The sequence below is a fragment of the Budorcas taxicolor genome, chromosome 19 (genome assembly GCF_023091745.1).
Source record: "Budorcas taxicolor isolate Tak-1 chromosome 19, Takin1.1, whole genome shotgun sequence".
In the NCBI taxonomy this organism is placed as follows: domain Eukaryota; kingdom Metazoa; phylum Chordata; class Mammalia; order Artiodactyla; family Bovidae; genus Budorcas; species Budorcas taxicolor.
This window is the reverse complement of record NC_068928.1, coordinates 36,498,478-36,524,010: the sequence shown is the minus strand read 5'-3', so window position 1 is coordinate 36,524,010 and position 25,533 is coordinate 36,498,478. Positions and strand designations below refer to the sequence as shown.

The following is a 25,533-nucleotide window of genomic DNA, read 5'->3' as shown; positions in this document are numbered from 1 at the left end:
TGAGTCATCTGATGCCTCGGTGCCTGCTTTCCTGTTTCTCACAAGGGGGAACAATGAGTCACATTAAGTAGTTTTTAAGAATATGGTGTGCCCTTTATATGGCAAGATGATTCTCTTGACATGACCTGAGCTTTGGTTTATCCCTGTGGTTCTGGGCAGGTTGCCTGACTGGGGTTAGGAATGGCCTCTAATGGAGTTCATGTGAAGCCAGTATAAAAAAAATACCACAGCTTGCTTCCATCATGCATTCCTTCTGGAATATGAAATGAGTGGAAAGCAGTTTTTTGGAAGTATATTAGTAACTAGGCATAAACACATCTGCCTTTTCCTCCTTTGAAGAGCAGTTGATATGCCAAACATTGAAGGAGCATGGTTTTTATGATCCCAGGTACTGGGATCAAACAGTGTTGCTCTCCGTGGTGATCCTTACCCATTTTACTTAACTTCTGACCTTTTGAAAATCTAATAAAAGTATTGGGTCTTTTAAAAGAAAATGTACAGAAGTGCAAATATGCGCACATTTATCTACAGTTCAGGAGATTGAGGGTTTGAGAAAGCTCCAGCGAAAAGGTAGATGGGAGCCCCCCCGGACAGCCTTCACTCAGCCCTCGGCTTATGCATGGTTTGTGCAGGCCCAGGTGACAGGTCCCATTAAGTGAGGTGCAGTGACGACCAAAGGGAACTCCTTACTGAAGGTTAACATGCTGCCTGCCCATGGTTTCACAGATGCACTTGTATACACAGTGCTGTATAGAGTTTTGCATATTCAGAGAATAGGGTGAAACTTTGCTAAATATAATGTATGTTAGGAGTTCTAAAAACTACTTTTTGGTATTCATTGGGATCATGGAGTTATAGAATTGGACCACTGGTTTTACTCCAGCACTTTCTGCTACGAACTTGTATGACTGCATCTCCCAGACTGTTTCCTGCTGATGAGGGCAGTTTAATTGCCCACTTCCTTTGTGGTATCTTCAACAAAATGCCAATGAATGTCACTAAGAAGGGGGTAAAAAAGGACTGCCCAGTGGTGAAAAATGTCCCTTGTGCTGAAAGATCAGTTTGTCTCTTCTGTCTTATGTGAACCTATAGATGCTACCGCCGTTCTGGGGTTTGGGGTCTGTTGATTTGTGCTCGAGTGGAGAAAATAACCTGTGTTGTTGTACAGCTTTGGCTTCACTGCTCCCCCTGGATGTTCTGTGTGAGAACATCTTTACCCTGGACAAGTCATTTCCATTCACAAAACCAGTGTTTCTTAACTCGGTACGTGTTTTGGAAACCACTCATGTTTTATTCAATCGTATGCAAAGTTTTCCAAAATCTATACCCTTATCTCAAAAAAAAGGTGTGGTAGATCACCTCCAGAAATGGTCACCAACAATCCCATCTCTGTATATGAGTGCTGTTCCTTCCAATAAGAGCTAATTTTCCTTCAGGGTGTGGGCTGGACTTCTCACTAATCAAGGTGCCAGAAGTGATATTTTAGCTGTTTCTACTTTTGCTGTTAGAAACCTGACATTTTCAGACCAGAAGTTTAAGTGTCAAAAATCCAGGCCCTGTACTCAGACCCTGTACCCAGACCCTGTACCCTGGTGACCTAAAACTAAAGAATCATCCAGCTGAGGGTTGCCAACCTAGAGAATCATGAAAAGTAGTGTTTTATATTTTTGGCCGCGCTGAGTGGCATGTGGGATCTTAGTTCCCTGACTAGGGATCAAACTCATGACCCCTACAGTAGATTTGCACAGTCTTAACAATTGGACTGCCAGGGAAGTGCCTGGAAGTATTTTAAACCATTGACTATTTTAGGATGGTTAGATATACATACAGATACATAGCAGTGTGTAAGTGAAAAAAGGACTTGGGAGTAAAGGACCTTTCCTTCTGACCTTTTGAGAATCTAATAAAACCATTGGGTTTTTTAAAAGAAAAGTGTACATAAATGCAGATATGCACACATTTGTATACAGTTTAGGAGACAGACCTTGAAGTCATTTCTGGACTTGGGTTAATAAATAAACTGGTTTGAGAAAGCTCCAGTGAAAAGGCAGGAACCTCACCTGCCTGCCTTCACAGTTGGTCCTTATAGTTTTATTTTGGTAAATGATTGCCTGTTATTGGAAACCAGATGTGCCCAGAGGAGGACCTCCACCTTGTGTAACTCCAGGGGAGCACTATTCATGCAGTGGCACCCACAGACGCAGTTTGACCCTGGTTGATATCTCAGCTTCCAGTCAAATTGCCTCTCAGGTCCTTGCCTAGCCTTAGAATTCTTAGTCACCACCTTAGAGAAGTGGATCAGGAAGGGTGAATATCCTATTAGAAATAGGTCTCCAGTTCCTCCCATTTTGGGATTAAGTTCTCATTTATCTTGGCTTTCAAGTTTCCATAAGTGGACTCCACCTGGGTAGTTTTCATCATTCCCCTACACAGCCTCCACATACAGCTGGGCTAGTCTCTTCCTGTTTTCATTTGGGAAGCCTCCATGTCAGCATTCCCCTAAGTGAAGTATTACAGGTACCATGGGTACTGTGGTCAAACTTGGAAAACAGTTGAAGTTGCATATTGATATGTTTCTTGAGTTCAGGGCATCTCAGAACCTCTTGGGATTATCCAAGAAGGAGACAGAATGTAACGTTTCCTAAAATGGTCTGGAAGGATTCTCTGGAGACCAGTATGCTATGGGGGCAGACATTTAGATGTTTCTTTGGTGCTTACTGAAATGGCCCAACTAAAAAGGAATTCCTTGTGAAGACTTATTTTTCTGCCTAAGACATGTCTGTAATTGTGGCAGAGACCAAGTCATTGTAGGGGTCAAATGTGCTTGGAGTGAAGGACCTTCCCTCAAATCCTGGCTCTGGGATTTCCGGTGCAGATTGAGGATAATACTTGTGGAGGTGACTTGTCTTTTAGTGTGCCTAATATATTCAGTCAGTCATTTGTACACAAAAGATGTAGAACTTGGTCTCCTGGAGAAGATCAGCATTAAATTCCTAATTGTGATCAGTGCCCTGAAGGACAAAGGACAGGTGTTGGGTAAACATAACTGGAGAGAACTAGCTGAGCTTGGTTATCCAGGAAGCCCTGACTGAGAAGGGAGCTTGCTTTATCATGGGACCTGACAGATGATTGGGTTAGCCAAATGGGGCGTGGGCAGCATTCCGAGAGGGAGAGCCTGAGCACAGATCACAAAAGCTGGCGAGCCTCTGGTGTCCCAGAGGGTCTGAGAGAGTGTCTGGTAGTGGCTGAGGGGGGGTGGGGGGTGAGAATCAGGGAACACAGGGCCTTAAAGGCCCCAACAAGAATTTCAGGTTGACCTAGGAAACTGAACTGTGGCCAGTAGGGGATGGACAGGCCCACCACGTTAAAAAGTCCTGCTCTGGATGGAGAGCAGTAGGGTGGGAAGCATGGATGCCCGTTCAGGAGGCTGCTGCCCCCTCGGCCAAGGAAGATAGTACCTCCTGTAAGTGTAGTGAGAGCGGCAAGATGAATTTAGGTATATTTGGAAGAATGACCAACTAGGGGGGAGGTGTTTAGAGGGGGCAGTGAGGGATGGGGAGTCACTCCCAGGTTTCTAGCCCACAGCAGGGTGTGCGGCAGTGCCGTCTGTAGACCTGAGCCAACGAGAGCAGTTAGTCATGGGGCTGCAGGTCAAGAGCTGAGCATTTGAGCACCATGCGTTCTATGTGAGTCTTTCGTGAAAACCCTCTCCAGGGACCTCTGAGCTCTATTGTTGGCACTGGGGTAAAGATAATTAAGAAGCGCTCTGTGTACTTGACAAACCCTGTTGTTGAGATAAACTTAATTTTATATCAGATATGAGTTCTGTAGTGGAAGAATGTGCAAAGTGCTGCGGGAACTCGGTGGAGGGAGTGATTAAGTAGTTGCCGGGTTGGGACCTCTGAGTAAGAATTAGCCAGCATGGGAGGAGAATGGCATGTGCAGACACCAGCTTGAGGGAACGTGGTGGGTGTGAAAAGAGTTGTTGGAGAACAGGGGCTGCCTTGAACGAGTACATTGCCTCTGCCCTCTGTGGTCCATAGTTCTTCAAGGACAAATTCCAGTCTCCCTCCCTGCTCCCAGTCCCGCCTGAGGGCCCAGCAAAGTGCCAGCCCAAGGAGGGAACTTACTGAATGGTCAGTGGCTTCAGCCAAAGCTTGGATGTCTCCAGCTTCAAACATGGGAATGAAATCTTCAGTCCTCTCTCCTTCACGTTGAGCTGTCACAGTGAGCCACCTCCCAGGACCACAGCTGGGCCAGGACAGTGGTCCCGTCACCTCCCTGAGGTGTGGCCTTTTTCCTTACTCTAGAGCTCTTCAAATGACTAGCTGCCTCTGACCCCAAAACAGAGTGGTCAGTTGAGGGGCCACCTTATACACGAGAATTAATGAACGACCTGGGCCCCGATTCTCCAAGTCCAAGGACACATGGATTTGGGTCCTTGAGGTTGTGATGGTGGGTGGGCAAGGGCTACCTGTGTCCCAAGCCTGCTTTCTCACCTCAGGTGAGGACCAGGGCTATTTAGTATTTCCCTTTACAACTCTGGAAGAGGTCTCCTGGCTGCTGACATGCCAGGCCCTTGGGCAGGGCGTTGAGCCCAGGCCATCCCTGTCCGCTGCCCTGCACCAGAGACGAAATCATCTGCTTTTCATTGGTTTATTGAACCCTTGCTGTGTTATGGGCACAGGATTTGGGGAAACCAGGGTAGGAAGGTCTCAGTGGGACTCATCCTGCTATGCAGTGAGGTCCAAGAGTGTGTGGGGTCATTAGCTAGCTTACAGAGGTGACAGTGCATTTACGCACGACCGCTGCTTGAGAACGAGAGTCCTGGGAGGAGCCCAGCGAGTTCAGCGTGGTGGGAGGAATGCATGATGAGCACAGAAGACATGGAGCAGAGGGCTGGCCTGGTCGGCTGGTTGGCTGCCACGTCCAGGTAAGGAGAGGGGTTTCGTCCTCTGGGAGGCGTGGGGTGGGGGCTCTCACTCTGACCCATGGTTCTCATCCTCTTTGCCTGGGAAGAGTGCTGCACATAAGCAGTGGTTAGGGGAGCCTTGTCTGCCGCCTCCACCCTTGGAGGCCTTCCCTGGTCATCCACTCAAGGCCCTCCATTTGCCCAATTCAGGTTTCTCCGGCTGTAGTTACTTACGGCAATCAAATTCCAGGTTAATCTGGCAGAGCTTCCGTTTTTCAATCACAAATGCCTCTAGAGAGTGGATGAGCCAACCCTCACTAATCCTCTCTAAAGAAAGGGAGTGGTAATCCCGCACTTAAAATTCCAATGGCCCTCTGAGAGCCCCATGAAGTGCCCGGACTAGGGAGCAGGAGACAGTGTTTAGTCCTGGCTCTGTTAACAGTTCACTGTGTGACTGGGCAAATTGTTTCCATCCCTGAAGAATGATCATTTCTAAGGTTCCTGCCAACGCTTTGCATGGAGGGACGTGCATTTCCATGTTGGCACTGGGTTGACTTCCATGGCCCTTCGAATGAAATGGCTCAAACTCTTGGGGGAATATAGAGAACTTTCCCACCTTGATTCCCAAGAGCCTCTGTTGGAAGGCGCAGGTGTTCTATCAAGGAAGCTAGAGAGGGAAGCCCACAGGTCTGCAGCTCTGGGGGGAGTCAGGATTAAGGAAGCAGACAAGCTTGGTGTCTCTGCTCAGCTATGTCACCCCATGCCTTTTCTTGAGCTTTCTAGCTTGAGCTCTGAATCTTTCTCCAGTCACTGAACTGGTGGTGCAGAGGTTAAAGCATCTGCCTGCAATGTGGGAGACCTGGGTTCGATCCCTGGGTCAGGAAGATCCCCCTGGCGAAGGAAATGGCAACCCACTCCAGTATCCTTGCCTGGAGAATCCCATGGACAGAGGAACTTGGTGGGCTACAGTCCGCGGGTTGCAAAGAGTCGGACACGACTAAGCGACTTCACTTTGAGTCACTTATCTACTGATTCACTTACCTTCTTGTTTATTTATTGAGCATCCCCTTGAACGCCTTTGTGGTTATGGCCCAGGCCAGAAGGCATCAGCTGATAACCCCTCCCAGAGTGATATTCCCTTTATTTAGGTTGTTGAAGACAAAATACCTAAGACTCTAACAATTAGGGAATAAGGGGAATGTTCCAGGGCCTGGAGAACCACACACCATTCTCTGTGGCTTCGGCTGGCCCTGAGAGTGGGGAGCAGAATGTGCCTGTGTGTGCTGGTGGAGAAGCTATCACCTACCTTCTGTAGTTGCTCCTCCTTGCCCCTGGACCAGTGGTTCTCGCTGATACCCTGGTGATGAAGAGACAGAGAAGAAAAAGAGAAAGTGAAGCAGAGGAAGACTGTCTTGGGAACCATGAAAGACAGGGCCAGAACTGGGGACTCATGAATAGAATAATTTCTCTAGGAACTGAGGTTCTTCATTCATTGATCCCTTCCTCTTTCTCTTCCATTTTCCCTCCCTTCTGCCCTTCCTTCCACAAATACCTCATGAGCGCCTCTAATAGAAACTGGGGACAGAGGAGATGGCAGACTTTTACCTGCCCATGGGGTGGCTTTTACTCTGAGGACACCAGCCATGTGACCCAGCAGAACAGTGCAGGGCAGTATGCCAAGGAGGGTGCCATGCCCAGGCCATGAAGACAGAGTTGGGGTTTTCAGTTTTAAGGTCCTTCTGGATTGATGGTTTCTTCAACTCTAGGCTTTAGACCCACGGTAAACCTTTGGCAGAGCTGGATTCATTGCCATCTCCTCATCTTTGCAGCTGCTCCCTAGGCGCACACAGACCACCTCTCCAAGGAAACAACCAGGAAGCCTAGCATGCAGGCAAACCACTCTGGCCCCACCCTCAACAATGCCTTCCTGTGCACCCTGGCCAGAGCATCCCCCCCACCTCCCTGATAACTCAGTCTTCTCCAGGGAGCATGTGGGGGGAAGGTGTGGACACTTGCCTGTTGCCTCTGACTGGATGGGAGGTCTTCCTGGGGGAAAGAGAAGAAATGAGGGTTGCACTGCTTCCCTGGGGGCCCAGTGAGGTGAAACAGCTCATGGTTCTTTGGGATCCATGCCTTTGGTGGGTCTTCGGGGACTCTGGTCACCCTCTGTTGTCCTGGTGTAACAGCCACACAAGGTACACTCTGGGTAGGAGGCAGTTTAGGGTAGTGGGAAGTGTGTGTACTGTGGAGTCCTTGCCTGGTGCTAGTCAGGCATTCTTGGGAAAGTATTTAGCCTATGTGAACCTTAGTTTCCCTGCTGGTGATAAAGGGGATATTACGAGATTTAATCACAAGTGAGCACAATGTTCAGTGAATATTTCCCATATACCCCCACCTCCTGCTTCCTGGGTTTCTGGATTTGAAAGAGACCTCTGAAATGGCCCAGTCCAAAACTCATTTCGTAGAAGAAACTGAGGCCAAAGTTTGGTCACAGGTTAATTTTCTCTTTTCTCTTATGGTGCATGTAGCAGGAAGATTTTCTCCATTTTTAAATGTATTTTTTAAAAAAGTTACAAAAGCAGTTTCTGAATAAATGCCCACTATGAAATGGTAAGGTAGAGGTTAGTGCAGTAAAAGTCCCCTAACTTTTGCTCTCCCTCACCCTCACTTCTTATTCTAGATGGAAAACACTGGTTCCCTCACCCTCACTTCTTATTCTAGATGGAAAACACTGGTGACAGTTTGATATTTATCCTTCTGGAACTCTCCCTGTGCTTTCATATGTGTGTGTGTGTAAGTATGCAGTGATTTTTTTAAACATGTAGGCTCCTATCTTATGTATTGTTACATAACTTGCTTTTTCCACTTAGCCAATATCTTGGAAATCTTTCTCTATCTTTCCACAGATCTGCCTCATCCATTTCAGTGGCCACAAAGGCTATGGAGGTGCCAGACTTCCCTGGTGGTCCAGTGGTTAAGAATTCACCTTCCAATCCAGGGGACTCAGGGTCGATCCCTGGTTGGGGAACTAAGATCCCACATGGTACAGGGTAACTATCTAGGCCCATGCTACAACTAGTCCAAGTGCTGAAACCAAGACTCAGCACAGCCAAAAAAAAAAAAGGCCATGGATGTGTCTAATATATTTTTATTATCCCCCCCCCCCCATTGATAGTTTTTAGGTTATTTTCACATTCTTGCTACTTGGCACAAATACCTCAGGGCTTTTGTAGCAATAGCATTTCTATTTGATGGATTTCCTGAAGCGAACCTACGAGTCAGAAGGTATGCATGTTGCCAACTTTGATGGATATTGCCAACATGTCCTCCAAATGGACAGTGTATTAAAGTGTATGTAAGTGCCAGTTTTTTCATATCCTCACCAAAACCACTTTTAAAAATTTAGTTGTCAATAAGAAAACTGCTCTCTGTTCAGACTTTTTTTCTCTTTGTCCTCCCAGGATACAGATTTCACATCGAGAGTGCCCTCAGGGAACAGAGAGTCATTTTAATAATTCTACTTGAACCAAACAGAATCTCACAGAAAGCTTAGCCTTTGGCTTTACTCACATCAGAGGCAGATTTCAAGTTCTACCACCTCTCTCCATAGACCTCCACAACACTGAAGGAAGGATACCAGCAGGGTGCAAAATATTTGTCCCCACCCTTAGGGTCACTGCACTCCCCAGATGCTGGAGTGGTTTGTACCTGTTGCCTGGCATAATGAACACTGGATAACACTTGATATGGGCACTGTGTCCCATTCCATGGCGTGAGTGACCACTACTGGACTGGAGTAAGGGATGCTGAGTCCTGGGCTTTAAGTTAGGGCCTCTGTTTGGGCTAACAGAACCCACCAAGAAGCCTTCCTCCCTGGGCATCCGCCCACATCTGTCACTCACCTCCTACCTGCTTCCCCATTAGCCCAAAGAACTGGCTTGCTTTCCCCTTCTTCATGTCCCGGAGCTGAAGCAGGATGCTGGGGATGACATCTTCCTGAAGAAGCAGAGAGTTCCTTAGAGTTGAGGGGAGGCTGACAACAAGACGGTCAGAACAATAACAATCTCAATAACCTGTGCTCTGTGCTGGCATTGATCTCACATTTTATACAATACTGCAAATAATAGTAAACAGCAGTAATAAATGGCTAAAGTTAAAGTATTCTTAAGCACTTTCATATATTAACTCAATCCTTACCAAAACCACATAAAGTACTACTTGGGTCTCCATTTTACAGATGGAAACTAAGGCTCAGAGTGATTACCAGTCAGGATGTGAGACGAAGCCAGACTCGAACCCAGGTCATCTAACTCAAAGGCTCAGACACTCCAGGCATAATCTCATTTATGCTTCACAACCACCATGTGAAATATCCATCTACAGATGGGGACACAGGTTTGCGGAGATTAGGTGACTTGTCCAAGGTCATACAGGAAGTGGTAGAGTCAGAATCCAAACTCAGTCTGACTCTAGACTGCTGCCCTTCCGTCTTCCTCTGGCACTCCCCTCATTGTCCTGGGTTTAACCTGGGCCTCTCAGGGCCTGTGGCCTGGGGCCTGGGGTGGAGGCCACTCCCTCAGGCAAAGACATTTTCATCCTTGAGCTGGTGGGGTAAAAGTTCTGGACCAAGGACTATAGTTTTAAGTTCTCGTTTCTCCTCTAACCGTTGTGACCTTGGCCAAAGGCCTCTCCTTCCCTGGCTTTTCCTGGAGCCTCTGATGAAGGGCCCGCTTGGCTCTGCTGAGACTGAGAGATGCTTGCTAGTGGAGAAACTGATAGTGGGTGACAGTCATTCTACCATCTTCATGTCTTTGTATCCCCAGTGCCTGGTGCACACAGGAGCTCAGCATGTATGGGATACAGGATGGTGAATGGAAGGCCCTTTCTCTGACAGTCTGGGAACAGGGAAGAAGATAGGAAGGGTGAGACAGGTGACCAGAGCCCTAGAGTAATACAAGCTGCCTGCCTGGAGGCTGGAGGCTGGCAGCTGGGGTTGGGTCACGGGCTCTTCCATTCCCAGTTTCCCCAGGGGCAGCCCTGAAGCTTCAGGGATAAGCAGGGACCTGGCTGGGGTGAAGTGGAAACCCCCTCAGCTCTCCCAGCTTATCCCAACTTTTGGGATCAGGAGTGGATTGTTTTCTAAGCTTTGGACTAATTCAGTCACTTACAGTCTGTCTCTTCTCCAGGACATCAATGGCTGGGGCAGCTGTCTCAGGCTGGAGTCATCTAGCCTGGCCAGGAACCGGAAAAGTGTCTTTGGAGATTTGGACCCATTTCTGAAAAGCTTATGAAAAGCACTTTGCCTTGGTAAAAGGCAGTCTTCAAATGCAAGCTGGACAGAATTTTTTTTTTTTTTTCTCCCACCCATTAGGTTTTTGGGGCCTGTTGGGAGGCGTCTTTTACTCAGGAAGGACTCTTGCCCTGACCAGAAGCCCTTCTTACCACTTTAACTCAAATCCGCAGCTCCAGGGCTAACCAGGAGTCCTGAGAGCAAGGGAGAAAATCAGATCATCCCTAACAGAGGCATCATTCCTCATTCAGATGAGGTGGTTCCTATATCCCAAATTCTGTGTCTTAGGAAGTAGAAGGATGTTAAACGAGAGTGAGCCAAGAAGCATCGGATGCAGCTGCAGCATGGAAAGCCCCACGAGGCACTGGTTGAAATCGATGTTTCCCACATAACTGTGTAGAGTGGTCCCTATTACACAGCTTCCCAGAGCCTGGGCCATGTCCTTTGATGGGCACAGACTCCATGTCAGAGCTGGAAAAAAAACCTTGGGAGCCATCTTCTTCCCCCTCTCCTGTTTAACAAGTGAGGAAACTGATGTCCCCAGGTCACACAGAGTCAGTGGAGAAGCTGAGACTTGAACCTTCATTTCCTAAGCCTGCTGTCTTCTCAAAGGCACACACTTCCACATTCAGACAAACCAGGAAGGAAGCCCACCAGAAGGAAAGCCACCAGGCATGGCTGTTACTTGATGGCTCGTCCTGCAGCCCCAGTGTCCTCACCGTCCCCGGACTAGGGGGAGCAGGCTGAGCCCTGTCCCGTCTGCCCTCCTGGAGGCTTTCCCTGAGCACTTTGCCAGTGTGTCCCTAGTCCACTGGCCTCATCCCCCTGTCTGACGGGACCCTCTGAGCCTGTGTGTCTCTAGACCACTGGCCTTGTCCCCCTGTCTGATGGGAACCACCGAGGCCAGGATCTCTGTCTCTCTGACAGACGCTGTCTCTAGCTGTGAGATTTCTTCCCAGTGACAGCACTCAGGTCAGCTTAGAAGGAGAGGCTGGCAATCAAACCATTACTTGTCAGGGAATAAGTTTCTACACGTGAGACAAAACAATGACCCCACTCCAAGTTGACTCCCTTGAAAGGATGTGCTGGACAGTGTCCTCCGAGGCACAGATACGCAGAATAAGACATTGGGCAAGATGTACAGTTGTGCTTTTGGCGCTGTGTAATATTGGACGAACTGCTTGACCTTTCTATGCTTCAGTTTCCCTATCTGTGATATGGGGATAGAAATGGTGCCTTTCCCACAAGGTGGATATGAGGACTAAATGGGTTAATATTTATGAGGCATTTAGGACAGTATCAGGAACATGTGTATGTTAAATAAGTGTGTTAAATGAAGCATGAACATACATACTGTTAATTCCATATATCACTAGGCCATTCAGGTATGAGATAAATCAAATCCCTTACAGTTATACAGGTGAAGTGACAAATATATTCAAGGGATTAGATCTGATAGAGTGACTGAAGAACTATGAACGGAGGCTCACATTGTATAGGAGGCGGTGATCAAAACCATCCCCAAGAAAAAGAAATGCAAAAAAAAAAAGGGAAAACAGTTGTCTGAGGAGGCCTTACAAATAGCCGAGAAAAGAAGCAAAGGGCAAAGGAGAAAAGGAAAGATAAATCCATCTGAATGCAGAGACCAGAGAATAGCAAGGAGAGAGAAAAAAGCCTTAAGTAATCAATGCAAATAGACAAAAACAATAGAATGGGAAAGGCTAGACATCTTTTCAAGAAAATTAGAGATACCAAGGGAACATTTCACACAAAGATGGACAAAATAAATGACAGAAACGGTACGGACCTAACAGAAGAAGAAGATATTAGGAAGAGGTGGTAAGAATAAACAAAAGAACTATACAAAAGAAATCTTAATGACCCGGTAACCATGATGGTATGATCACTCACCTAGAGCCAGACATCCTGCAATGCGAAGTCAAGTGGGTCTTAGGAAGCATCACTATGAACAAAGCTAATGGAGGTGATGGAATTCCAGCTGAGCTATTTTAAATCCTAAAAGATGATGCTGTGAAAGTGCTGCACTCAATATGCCAGAAAATTTGGAAAAACTCAGCAGTCGCCATAGGACTGGAAAAAGTTTTCGTTCCAATCCCAAGAAAGACAGTTCCAAAGAATGTTCAAATTACTGCACAATTACGTTCATTTCACATGCTAGCAAAATAATGCTCAAAATTCTCCAAGTTAGGCTTCAACAGTATGTGAACCGAGAACTTCCAGATGTTTAAGCTGGATTTAGAAAAGGCAGAGGAACCAGAGATCAAATCGCCAACCTCCACTGGATCATAGAAAAAAACAAGAGGATTCCAGAAAAGCATCTACTTCTGCTTTATTGACTATGCTAAAACCTTTGACCGTGTGGATCACAACAAACTGGAAAACTCTTAAAGAGATGGGACTACCAGACCACCTTATCTGCCTCCTGAGAAACCTGTATACAGGTCAAGAAGCAACAGTAATGGAGAAGGAAATGGCAACCCACTCCAGTGTTCTTGCCTAGAGAATCCCAGGGATGGCGGAGCCTGGTGGGCTGCCGTCTATGGGGGCGCACAGAGTCAGACACGATCGAAGAGACTTAGCTTAGCATAGCATAGCATCATATTTACTAAGCACTTACTTGGGCTAAGGACTGCTGTAAGTACTCTACATGTTTTATCTAATGTAATCCTCAAACCACTCCTTGGGTTGCTTCTCCCAGCTGCCACCCCTGGCCTCGGGCTCGGGGTGGCTCCTCCAGGTCACTGCCCCTGGCCTCGGGCGTGAGGTGGTTTCTCCCGGCTGCCCCTGACCTTGGACGCGGGGTGTCTCCTCCCAGCCGCCACTGACCTCGGATGCAGGGTAGCTCCTCTCAGCTGTTTCTGCGCCGACGCAGCCTGGCACTCTAGGCCGCTGCCCCTGACCTCGGAGTACATCATGAGAAACGCTGGGTTGGAAGAAACACAGGCTGGAATCAAGATTGCCGGGAGAAATATCAATAACCTCAGATATGCAGATGACACCACCCTTATGGCAGAAAGTGAAGAGGAACTAAAAGGCCTCTTGATGAAAGTGAAAGAGGAGAGCGAAAAAGTTGGCTTAAAGCTCAACATTCAGAAAACGAAGATCATGGCATCTGGTCCCATCACTTCATGGGAAATAGATGGGGAAACAGTGGAAACAGTGTCAGACTTTATTTTTTGGGGCTCCAGAATCACTGCAGATGGTGACTGCAGCCATGAAATTAAAAGACACTTACTAGGAAGAAAAGTTATGACCAATCTAGATAGTATATTCAAAAGCAGAGACATTACTTTGCCGACTAAGGTGCGTCTAGTCAAGGCTATGGTTTTTCCTTTGGTCATGTATGGATGTGAGAGTTGGACTGTGAAGAAGGCTGAGCGCCGAAGAATTGATGCTTTTGAACTGTGGTGTTGTAGAAGACTCTTGAGAGTCCCTTGGACTGCAAGGAGATCCAACCAGTCCATTCTGAAGGAGATGAACCCTGGGATTTCTTTGGAAGGAATGATGCTAAAGCTGAAGCTCCAGTACTTTGGCCACCTCATACGAAGAGTTGACTCATTGGAAAAGACTCTGATGCTGGGAGGGATTGGGGGCAGGAGAAGAAGGGGACGACCGAGGATGAGATGGCTGGATGGCATCACGGACTCGATGGACGTGAGTCTGAGTCAACTCCAGGAGATGGTGATGGACAGGGAGGCCTGGCGTGTTGCGATTCATGGGGTCGCAAAGAGTCGGACAAGACTGAGCAACTGAAATGAACGGAACTGAACTGAATCCTCAAACCACCCAATTAAGTAGGTATTATTAATATCTCCATTTTACAGATGAGGAAATGGGAGTCCAAAGAGGTTTAATGTTTAATAACTTTTTTCATGGTCACTTAGCTACAGTCAGAAGGCAGAGAGTCAGAATTCAGCCCCTGCCAGTCTGGCCTCATGGTGACATAACAATGAACTGTTTTCTTTCTCAAGCTGCTTTATACTATGGTTGAGACATTGCTGAAATGATTAACAAAGAAGGGTTTTATGCAAACTATTCTACACAGATAAAGCTAAAGGTACGGAAAATAGATCTCTTTAATTCTTTGCCATGGGGATTTCTCTAACTCCTAAGAATTATTTATTTAAAAGGAACTTGGAAAACAAGGAGCATTCCTTGTTTCTCCATTCCTGCTATCATTCCTAATAAACTAGTCTCCGCTATAACTGATTCAGGGAGAGTTAATACTGTCAGCTCTAGGGGACAATCAGCCCTATCTCCATACTGAGATAAAGATAACGCTTATAGGTGCTCATCCACCTGGTGAGTACTGTTACCATTCAGCTGTTGAAAAAACTACAATCAAATCATAGAAAATCATGCTTCCTGGGGGCACATGAAGAAATGCAAAGGCACAGGCTAGAAAAAAAGATACAATACCATATGATATCACTTATACGTGGAATCTAAAATATGGTACAAATCAACATATCTATGGAACAGAAACAGACTCACAGACAGAAGCGACTTGTTGCCAGTGGTGGAGGAGGGCAGGAGAGGGAAGGCATGCGAGTTCTGGATTAGCAGAGGCAAGCTATTACATATAGGATGGATAAACAACAAGGTCCTACTGTATATGTCCAGGGACTATATTCAATATCCTGTGACAAAAGAATGTGAAAATGGAAAAAGAACGTGAAAAACAATATATCTATATATATATATGTATCACTGAGTCACTTTGCTGTACAGAAGAAATTAATACAGCATTGTAAATCAACTATACTTCAATAAAATTTTTTTAAAGATTAAAAAAAAGAAGCAACAGTTAGAACCGGACATGGAACAATAGACTGGTTCCAAATTGGGAAAGGAGTACATCAAGGCTGCATATTGTCACCCTGCTTACTTAACTTATATGCAGAGTACATCATGGGAAATGCCGGACTGGATGAAGCACAAGCTGGAATGAAGATTGCAGGGAGAAATATCAATAACCTCAGATATGCAGATAACACCACCCTTATGGCAGAAAGCAAAGAGGCACTGAAGAGCCTCTTGATGAAAGTGAAAGAGGAGAATGAAAAGGCTGGCTTAAAACTCAACATTCAGAAAACAAAGATCATGGCATCGGGTCCCATCACTTCATGGCAAATAGATAGGGAAACACTGGAAACAGTGACAGATTTTATTTTCTTGGGCTCCAATATCACTGCAGATGGTGACTGCAGCCATGAAATTAAAAGATGCTTGCTCCTTGGAAGAAAAGCTATGACAAACTTAGCCAGCATATTAAAAAGCAGAGGCATTATTTTGCTGACAAAGGTCTGTCTAGTCAAAGCTATGGTTTTTCCAGTAGTCATGTATGGATGTGAGAGTTGGACTACAAAGAAAGCTGAGTGCCAAAGAATTGATCCTTTTGAACTGTGGTGTTGGAGAAGACTCTTGAAAATCCCTTGGACAGCAAGGAGACCAAATCAGTGAATCCTAAAGGAAATCAGTCCTGAATATTCATCGGAAGGACTGATGCTGAAGCTGAAGCTCCAATACTTTGACCACTTGATGTGAAGAACTGACTCACTGGAAAAGACCCTGATGCTGGGAAAGATTGAAGGCAGGAGGAGAAGGGGACGACAGAGGATGAGATGGTTGGATGCCATCACCGACTTGATGGACATGAGTTTGAGCAAGCTCTGGGAGATGGTGAAAGACGGGGAAACCTGACATACTGCAGTCCCTGGGGTCGTAGAGAGTCAGACAGGACTGAGCTACTGAACAACAACAAAATATGCTTGCATCTCTTTGGAGATCTATCAGGCCAGGGGCAACAGCCTCGAACCTGCCCAGAAATGGGAGGCAGGCACCCTACCGTGTAGTGTACAACCTGCTGTCTTGCTACCATGCCCTGCTCTCCCCAAAGGTACCTACCTCCAGGGTCATAGCCACCCAGGAGCCTACTTCAGCATCGACTGCCAGTTTCTTGTCACCTGCCACAGTGCATGCAGACAGCCCCAGGAGGAAAAGCAAGGTGATGCAGAGCAGCATCTTGGGACCCTAGCGGACCCCTCTCAGCCCAAAGACTGCCTCAAGCAGGCTTGGTCCTCTCTCTGGCTCCTCTTAGCAGGTGGGGGAAGCTCCACCTGTTCCGTCCTTCCAGCTATTCAGCCTCTTGCTTCAGCTTATCTGATGCCCCAGGCCATTTCCTGTAACTCCCCACCCCACTTGCTGGAAAAGCCAGTGATATCATGAGCTGCCCAGAGAAGGGACCAGGCCTCCTCCACTGCTGCCCCCAGCAGCTGAGCTTTGTTGCAACACCACCTTACCTTTGGCTGCGTTCCCCCAGGAGGCAGGTGCACAATGGGGCAGTGTGTAGGGCCTAGTGCTTTTGGCTTCCTGACTAGAAGCCCCCAGGGGGACTTGGCATCTTGGAAACGGAGAGGGGGAGCTGCCTGGTTTCTTCCTTCCCCTGTAGGAGAGGCCTCTCCCCAGAACCTAGTGTTCTACCACTAGTGTCCCTTTCCTGTCACTGCACCCCTTCCTTGGCATTCCCCGCCGGGTCTTGCCCGAAGAGATCAGCTTAGTTCAGTTGCTCAGTCCTATATGACTCTGAGACTTTGTGACTGCAGCACAATAGGCTTCCCTGTCCATCACCAACTTCCAGAGCCTGCTCAAACTCATGTCCATCAAGTCGGTGATGGCATCCAACCATCTCATCCTCTGTCGTCCCCTTCTCCTCCTGCCTTCAATCTTTCCCAGCATCAGGGTCTTTTCCAGTGAGTCAGTTCTTCACATCAAGTGGTCAAAGTATTGGAGCTTCAGCTTCAGCATCAGTCCTTCCAATGAATATTCAGGACTGATTTCCTTTAGGATTCACTGATTTGGTCTCCTTGCTGTCCAAGGGATTTTCAAGAGTCTTCTCCAACACCACAGTTCAAAAGGATCAATTCTTTGGCACTCAGCTTTCTTTGTAGTCCAACTCTCACATCCATACATGACTACTGGAAAAACCATAGCTTTGACTAGACAGACCTTTGTCAGCAAAATAATGCCTCTGCTTTTTAATATGCTGGCTAAGTTTGTCATAGCTTTTCTTCCAAGGAGCAAGCATCTTTTAATTTCATGGCTGCAGTCACCATCTGCAGTGATATTGGAGCCCAAGAAAATAAAATCTGTCACTGTTTCCAGTGTTTCCCTATCTATTTGCCATGAAGTGATGGGACCCGATGCCATGATCTTTGTTTTCTGAATGTTGAGTTTTAAGCCAGCCTTTTCATTCTCCTCTTTCACTTTCATCAAGAGGCTCTTCAGTGCCTCTTTGCTTTCTGCCATAAGGGTGGTGTTATCTGCATATCTGAGGTTATTGATATTTCTCCCTGCAATCTTCATTCCAGCTTGTGCTTCATCCAGTCCGGCATTTCCCATGATGTACTCTGCATATAAGTCTTGCTCTAAGAGATAAGGCAAGACTTTAAAAAATTACAGGGAGGAATTGGGATTTGCCAGAAAAATGGCCTCCTGCTCAAATGTCATCAACTCTAAAATATCTTCCCACTGCTGTCAAAGTGGTCTTTTCAAAGCCCTAACCTGACCCATCTCTCCCTATTTACAACCTTCCAGTGTCTCCCCGTTGCCCATGGTGTAAAGTTCAAGCTCCCTAGCATGGAATTCAGGGCCCTTCTCCACTTAGTCCAACAGATATAGAACAAGGGCCCTGTGGTTGGAGAGCTGTGAATTCCATCCCCAGGGCCTTCACTAAATAGCTGTGTGACCTTAGGCATGTTACTTAGAATCCTCATCAGTAAAATGAGATTATTAATAGCACGTATTTCCAAAGTTGTTTGAGGATGAAATTAGATAATGCATGTGGAGCTCTTAGCACGGTGCATGATGGTAAATATTTAATACCCATTAACTATTATGGACGCTGGGTGAGGCACTGGGCAACAGAAGATGAATAAGGCACCGTCCCTGCCCAACAGCATCTCACAGCCTCTAGGAATGGAGAACTCTGGTTGGCAGATAAGCTGCATTCAGTTTCCTTGTGCCAGCAAGAAGGTAGGGGGGAGAGAAGGCTGTGCTCCATGCCCTCAGTCTGCCCATTTCCTGCCCGCAGACAGCTTCCCCACCTGCTCCCATACAGGACAAGATTCCCCTCTCCTACACACTGTCCTTAGCTGTTTCTCTGCCTGGACTTCCTTTTCCACGTGGTAAACTCCCACTTGTTAAAGGTCGGCTTCATGTTCACCCCCAGTAGAGTTTTTATCTTTCCTGACTCCAGCAAGAATTCACTGGCCCCTTCCCTAGGCTTTCCCTATGTCTCCCACTCATATCTCTTGCAGCTCTGCACAGGACATGGTCAGAGGCTGTGCAGGTTGTGTCCTGCGCTGAGGAGGCTGCTGACCGGGGGAGTGCAGGCAGAACCTGGCCCTCGCTCTCTCATTGTGCGTACAGCCTGGCATGAAGCTTCACCCCCTGCACGAAGGTGTCTGGCTCCATTTCTCCCACAGTGTTAGCTGGGCTGAGGACAGCCCTGCCAGGCTGTTCGATTATGCTATGAGCGCTCTGACAGGGGGGCTGTGATATATGTGTGCTTGGCACACCGTGGGTCCTTAAGAAACATGCAGTCACTCCACGTCCAGGCCAGTGAAGGCAGAGATGTTATAAGGTCAAGGGTGGAGGTTTGGGCAAGGACACGCTACTTTCGCTCCTTTTCAGGAATCTTCTTGGTGAATCCCAACCTGATAGTTTAGGGACTTCCTTGGTAGTCCAGTGGTTGAGAAGCCTACTTCCAATGCAGGGGACACAGGTTTGATCCCTGGTCAAGCAACTAAGATCCCACGTGCTTTGGGGCAACTAAGCCCGCGCCACGACTACTGAATCTGCTCTCTAGAGCCCATGCTCCGCAACAAGAAAAGCCTGAGTGCCATGACCAGAGACGCCAGCGTATAGCAAGAGTCCAGGCACCACAGTGAAGAGGCAGAGCAGCTAAAATGAAAACAACCCCCTCAAAACCCTGAAGGCTTCAGAATCCCTGCATTTGCTAAAATGCAGGTTCCCCAGCTCAGCCCCTTCTGACCTAGTCAACCCTAGTTTGTGGGTCTGCATCTACACAGCCCCCAGCTAACTTTCCCACAGGCAGGGCATTTAATAACTTACAATCCACTTTGGTTCTCCACTTTTGTTAACAAGTTTTTCCTTACAGAGATGAATGGCCCCTTCATTTTACAGACATGGAAACTGACGCTGGATTTCACAAGCCAGCAGGTTGGGCTTGGTCTAGGTTACACTGAGAATTACTGGCTGACTAGCATCCCAGGTCCCTGGGCAGCTGCTTCCCACTTTCCCACAAGAGCAAGCAGCCCATGGCTGGAGGCAGAGTTAACAACGTTCACCTCTAGACGGGGGAGATGGCTTCCCATTCTGCAGGTTGAAACCCAGTGACCTTAGGACCCAAGGACCCTCTCTGAGCTTCAGTTTCTCCATCTGCAGATTGGAGCCAACCCTCATCTGGTGGTGGTAAAGGCTTTATGAATGCCCCCCCTTAAAGAGCTCAGCACAGTGACTGGCGCAGAGTATGTGTTCAATTAGTCCTATCAAGTTTTGTTATTATTCTCCCTCTGGAACCCTGGACCTTAGCGCTAGTCTCCTGGCCCCAGTTTGACAGGGTGTGGTGGGGGCATAGCGGGGAGGGGGCAGGGGTCACGGGGCAGAGGAGAGGGCGGCAGGAAGAAGGGAGAGAAAATCCCGAAGGTCCGGAAGGCTGGGAGGGAGGCCGGGCACCGGCTGGAAACCGCGGCTATTTGCAGCTTTGCCTTCGCGCTGCGGTCAGGCTGGCGCTCTCAGACCGGCTGCGGAGCCCGCCGCCCCGCCCGGTGCCCTCGGCCACCCGGGCACTTCCCTGGCCTGCGGGTCCCTCCTCGCCCGATCCTCGCGGCCCGGCCGGGGGTTGGGGAGCCGCTGCTGAGCCGGGCCGAGGCCTCTGGAGCTGGCCGAGCGCGGGGCTGGGGCGGGGGCGGCGCCGGGGGCGGGCGGGCCGCGAGGTGAGTCGCGGCCGCGGCGAGGCTGCCCGGGCGCCGGGTGGGCGCGCACGGTTGTTAAAGGCTGCGGTTTGGCTAAGATTGCGGAGCCGAGAGGAGAAAGGACGCAGGAGGGAGGACAGCTAGGAAGAGGGAAACACGAGCCGAGGGCGGGATGCGGGCAGGAAGCTGACGTTTCCTGAGCGCCGACTGCGTCCAAAGGAGGTGGAAAGACTGGCCCCACTTTACCGGCCGGCTCGGGGAGGCTGGGTGCCTCGGGCGAGGCCGTCCAGCTGTGAAGCCGCGGAGCCCGGAGCCCGATCGGCCTCTCTCCCTGCGGCTGAGAACGCAAACGCAAGCCGGGGCAGGGGCGGGGCGGGCCGGAGCGGGAAGGGGACCGGGGGCGCTGGCTCTCTGGGTTCCCCAGCCCAGAGGACGCCACAGAGACCCTGCTTCAGTCTCTCCCGCGCCCTTCCAGCGCCCCCATGTGGAGGCTCCTTCTGAAGCCCAATCCACTCGCCCACCCCACCTCCGCGCGCGCGTTTCTTGAACTTGGCGTTGGCGGATCCGGAAGGGGCCAGAGCTGGGTCCTAGACTCACGGCCTGCCCCTTGGATAGAAAGACGCGAGGAGGAAGGGAGGCTGGGCCGCCAGAGGAGCCGAGCCTCCTTGGGATCCGCAGCGCAGTCGTTCCAATGGAGGGGGCAGGGTGGTTCCTGGTACAAGTAGCCCAGTGTGTGGAATTGGGGCAATAATCTTGGCACCCTGTGCTTGGACCCTTTCAGCGGCAATGGCTTCGTTTCACTGCGAATCTTTGAGATTACATTAATGCATTCATTCATTGATTCTGGATTTGATGAGACCTTACAACGTGGGAGTTGCCCCACAACACAGCTGAAAAAACAGCAAGCATTGTAACATTTTTAACTGTGGAAAGTGCCATGGCAGTGGTATCTGGGGGAGAGAATAAGAATCCTGGGCCCTCTTTACCCGTATTTACAGTGTGGTTACAGTATGGGTGCACTTCAGAATCCGCCTACCGGTGCAGGAGATGCAGGAGACGAGGTTCCATCCCTGGATCGGGAAGGTCCCCTGGAGTAGGAAATGGCAACCCACTCCAGTATTCTTGCCTGGAAAATTCTGTGGATGGAAGAGCCTGGCGGGCTATAGTCCATGGGGCCGGAGAGAGTTGGACACAACTGAGCAGCTGACCGCAGGCACGCACACTGCAGACACTTGACCTAGACAGAAGACTTTGGGTTTGGAAAAGAGGGTCTCTACACGTGGATTATAGATGGAGCAAATGAAGCCATACCCCTCTGTGCCCACAAGTTGTGTAGGCATGGCAGACAATTTGGCCCAAGTCTGCCTTGCCTTCAGCGTTTGTAGCTTGTCAATGATATCCCAAGGATTTCTGAGAGGGCCTGAAAGTATAGGTGGCCCAGTACCAGAAGTTCTTGAGTCCTGAGAGTGATTGAAAACAGTCCCTGTTCTTGCCCTTTTCATCAGACCCCTCGCCCACCACCAAAGGTGCTTCTTGGCCCAGGCCTATGGCCCTGGGACTTCTCACTCCATCTCCCTTCCTTCTCCATCACCTTTCTCCCCAGGTCCCTGGCCCCCACCTACCCACATCATTTTCGCAATTAGATTCTATGAGGAAAGACAAATGTGCACAGTGGCTGGCGGGGGGTGCAGTGTTTATCCACAAGAAGGATAGAAGTCAAGAGAAGCAAATTAATTAAAGAAAAAACACTTTTATTAGGAAAAAAAAAAGAGTAGAAACAAAGTGTAGTGTCTAAGAAGATGACTCCGGGTTTGAATTCTGACCCCATCACTTAACAGTGTGTTAACTCAGACACCTAACCTTTCTGACCTTCACCATAACATAGGAATAATACTATACTTACTTCAAAAAGTTGTTGAGATGTTAAATGAGATAGCGCATAAAAGAACTTCATGCAGCGTCAGGCACAGTGTAGGGCTTAGTAAATGGTAGCTGTTATGATTGCCAGTAATACTATAGTTAAACAACAACACTCACCCCTATTTTACAGGAAAGCCAGATTAAAGAAAGTACTTTTCGGCATTCCCTGATACTTTGTCATCAGATCAAGAGTTTCCTAAGGACAGGAACTGGGTTTCTCTCAGACTAGGAACTCCCTGTGGCCAGGTCTCTCCGACAAGGTTCAGTGTGCCCGGCCTTAAAGTCAGTGTTCAGAAGCTTCAGGCTTGGACGCTGAGGGAGGTATGTCGATCCCCCACATTAGGGAATGTGGGTTCTGCGCAGCCCTTGCCTCATAAGTGGTGGTGAAGTCTCGCCTGTGTGTTTGCATCTCCCGGAGCCTCTGTGCAATAAAGGCCACCAGAGCCTGACCCCATTAGTGGGAGAGGCAAAGCTCATGAATCCAATTGGCATTTTCTTCCTGGATCTTAGTTAGCGAGTGTGGCAGAGAAGTGAACTGCTAAGTGAAAATATAATTATAAGGCACCATCCTTTGTCTACCAAGTGGAGCCTCCAGACCCCACTGTCTGCAGAACAGTTTGTTTCTCAAGTCAGGGAGGACACTGGAGCCAGCCTCTCAGAAGTGGAAGTGGCACCCATGAGTGGGCTAACTTGGCTAGTGCAGGTGGGGCAGGAGACTCAGGACTGACCCCTGTCCTGCTCTCTCTGACCGAGGTCTGGAACATGTGGGCTCTCAGAGGAATGCTGGTTCAGTGAGACCCTGTACAGGCTGCCTGGGGACTGGGGAACCAAGAGATGAGGCCCTGAATGCCAGACTGGGGAGTGTGGCTTTTATCCAGCAGACACTGGAGTCACTGAAGGTTTTAGAACAAAGGAGTTATGTGGGGTTGTGTTTTTTTTCCCTTCATGGGTTCCCAAATCCTCCTCACCTCAAACATGCATATGTTAATGCCTAGAAAAAGGGCTGGCAGAATACACATAGGTGGTCATGGTGGTAAATTTTGAGATGGAGAAGTAGGTAAAGGGAGGTTTCCATTATTTATTCAGTACCCTATATGATTTGAATATTTTACAGTGAGAATATGTGCACTTATTACCTTTACAATTTAAAACAAGGTGAGAAATAATCTAAATGTCCATTATCAGGAAAATAGGTAAGTCCATTGTGGCAGTAGAATACTACACAGCAGTAAAAATGAATAAATTAGAGTGTGTATATCAACGTGTTGGGCTAAAAAACCAAGTTATATCCGGATACCTAGACTATGGGTCCATCTACATAGAATTTAAAAGCATGAAAAACATATATCCATATATAAATGGACATACACATGTAGTAACATATACATGGGGAGGAGGAGGAGGGAACACAAGTGGCTTCAATTTTCTTTGTAATGATTCCTCTCTTAAACTAGGTAGTGAGGGAATTCCCTGGCAGTCCAGTGCTTAGGACTCCATGCTCTTACTGCCGGAGGGCCTGGGTTTAGTCCCTGGTCAGGAAACGAGGATCCCACAGCCATGTGACCAAAAAACAAAGCAGTCCCCCAAAACCAACCTAGGTAGAGAGCACTGACGTTTGCTGTAACATTATCTATACATTTTTATGTGCCTGATATAATTGAAGCATTTTGGAAAAAAAAGAGCGATTATAAGAAAAAAGGGGAAAACAAAGTTGAAAAAAGGAAAGGTTAACAGTATGAAAAGTGGAGGAAGTTTTTTTTTTTCCTTTGGAACTTTTTATTTTGTGTTGGGGTGTAGCCAGTTAACGATGTTGTGATAGTTTCAGGTGAGCAGTGAAGGGACTCAGCCATACATATACATGGATCCATTCTCCCCCAAACGCCTTTCCTGTCCAGGCTGGAAATGTGGAGAAAGACACAATGACAGAGTTGGGGGCAGAAATCGGGCCGATCCAGGGTAGGCGAGCTCCCACCCGTGTTTTGAGCCCACAGGCACAGGGTCTGCTCTCAGCTTCCTGTTAAGAGTCGTGACAAGAGGGTCCTAAAGGCCCATCGCCAGCCAGTGGTCCACCTGGGGACTTCCTGTGGTCTGGACGCTGCTGCCCTGGGACCCGTGAGGGGTGCTGACAGTCTTTGCTCTTGCTGCTACAGTGAAGCTGTCCTTGTTTCTTACCAAAGAGTAAATGGAGTCATCACCCTGGGAGGGATTCATCTGAGGACCCAAGGGGTGACAGTGGCTGGACCGGTCAGTGCTGTTGGAGCCGTAGTTTGGCCCTGAGGCAGGGGGATGACCATGCTGACTTTGGCAGGAGTCAGCAAGTCTCTGGCACCCAGGGGGGCGGGTGGGCGAGGATAGTGTTGAGGCTTGAAGGCTCAGGGAGGCAAAAGCCAAACTCTGGTGCCTAGGCATGGAGAGTGGGCGATGCCCAGGCTTGGCAGACAGCAGGCTGAAAGATGCTGTGCCAAGATGGGGAGAGGGGCTGCCAGGGTTGGAGATCAGAGGAGCGGATGGGGGAGGGCCAGTACACTGTCAGGGCTTGAAGCAGTTGAAGCAGGAGGTCGCCGGGGGCAGGGTGGCGGTGGGTGGAGTATGAGGATCAGTGAAGCCAGAGGGTGGCCAGGAGGAAGTGGGCAGTGCCAAAGGAGCAATGGGAAAGAGTCCGTGCCAGCTGGGGGCTGGGGGGCAGGGAGCCTTCACACTTATTCTTTCCTTAGTTCTCATTCAGTTTTGTAATAAAAAGAGATGCCTCTGTCAGTGAATTATAAAACCCTAGAGTTCAGGGTTCAGAGAGACCTCTGGGGTCATCTTTTCCAATTGCTTCTTTGTACTGGTGGGGCCAGTAATACCCATGATGAGGGACTGGCCTTTCTGAGGCCACCTGGTGAGTCTAGTGACATGACCTGGATGGAACCTGGCTTTGTGTCCTTGTCTGTGCCACACCAGTGGAGGGTTGCGTGGAGAGCTGGCAGGTGAGGGGCACCAAGAATAAAGGACTCTGGTCTTGACTAAGGGGGTTAGTGGTCCTTGGGGAGGTGAGGTTAATCCCAGCAGCAGTGGAAGACCACCTGTGCCCCTGGGGAAATGTTTTGGGTCTATAGTGGAGAGCACCTCCTGTGAGCTGGGATCTTTGGGAGGGATCTCATGGAAACTAGTTTTGGTGGAACTCCAAAAAATAGAGGTGTTAAAAATCATTAGGAATTTATTTTCAATGGAAATAAAATACCCGCAGTACTAGAAAGTATTTTACAAGGCAAAAATACATCATGAAGGTGGGTACCTGGAACTGACCTTGGTTACGCTGCTGTCAAGGGGGATTAATCTGTGGTCTTCCTGTTGGCAGATAATCCTAAGGCCTGCAGGTCTGTGGGGGGGCCAGACCTGAGGACTTTCTC

At 48.4% G+C, this 25,533-nt stretch overlaps 1 protein-coding gene across 7 annotated transcripts; it reads right to left on the bottom strand.

Moving 5' to 3' along the window:
- Positions 1-4,726: 4,726 nt before the first annotated feature.
- TAC4 (tachykinin precursor 4) lies at positions 4,727-16,270 on the bottom strand. Of its 7 annotated transcripts, none has more exons than XM_052658728.1 (5): positions 16,131-16,270; positions 8,815-8,945; positions 6,929-6,958; positions 6,219-6,269; positions 4,727-5,023 (listed from the first exon to the last, which is right to left on the bottom strand). In XM_052658728.1, the coding sequence occupies exons 1-5, from the start codon at positions 16,245-16,247 to the stop codon at positions 4,999-5,001; spliced, it is 354 nt and encodes a 117-aa protein (XP_052514688.1). In that variant the 5' UTR covers positions 16,248-16,270; the 3' UTR covers positions 4,727-4,998. The 7 variants fall into 7 exon arrangements, with proteins under 7 accessions (XP_052514688.1, XP_052514689.1, XP_052514690.1 ...); XM_052658729.1 differs by having other exon boundaries at positions 4,727-5,011; XM_052658730.1 differs by having other exon boundaries at positions 8,815-8,908; positions 16,131-16,267.
- Positions 16,271-25,533: the final 9,263 nt, after the last annotated feature.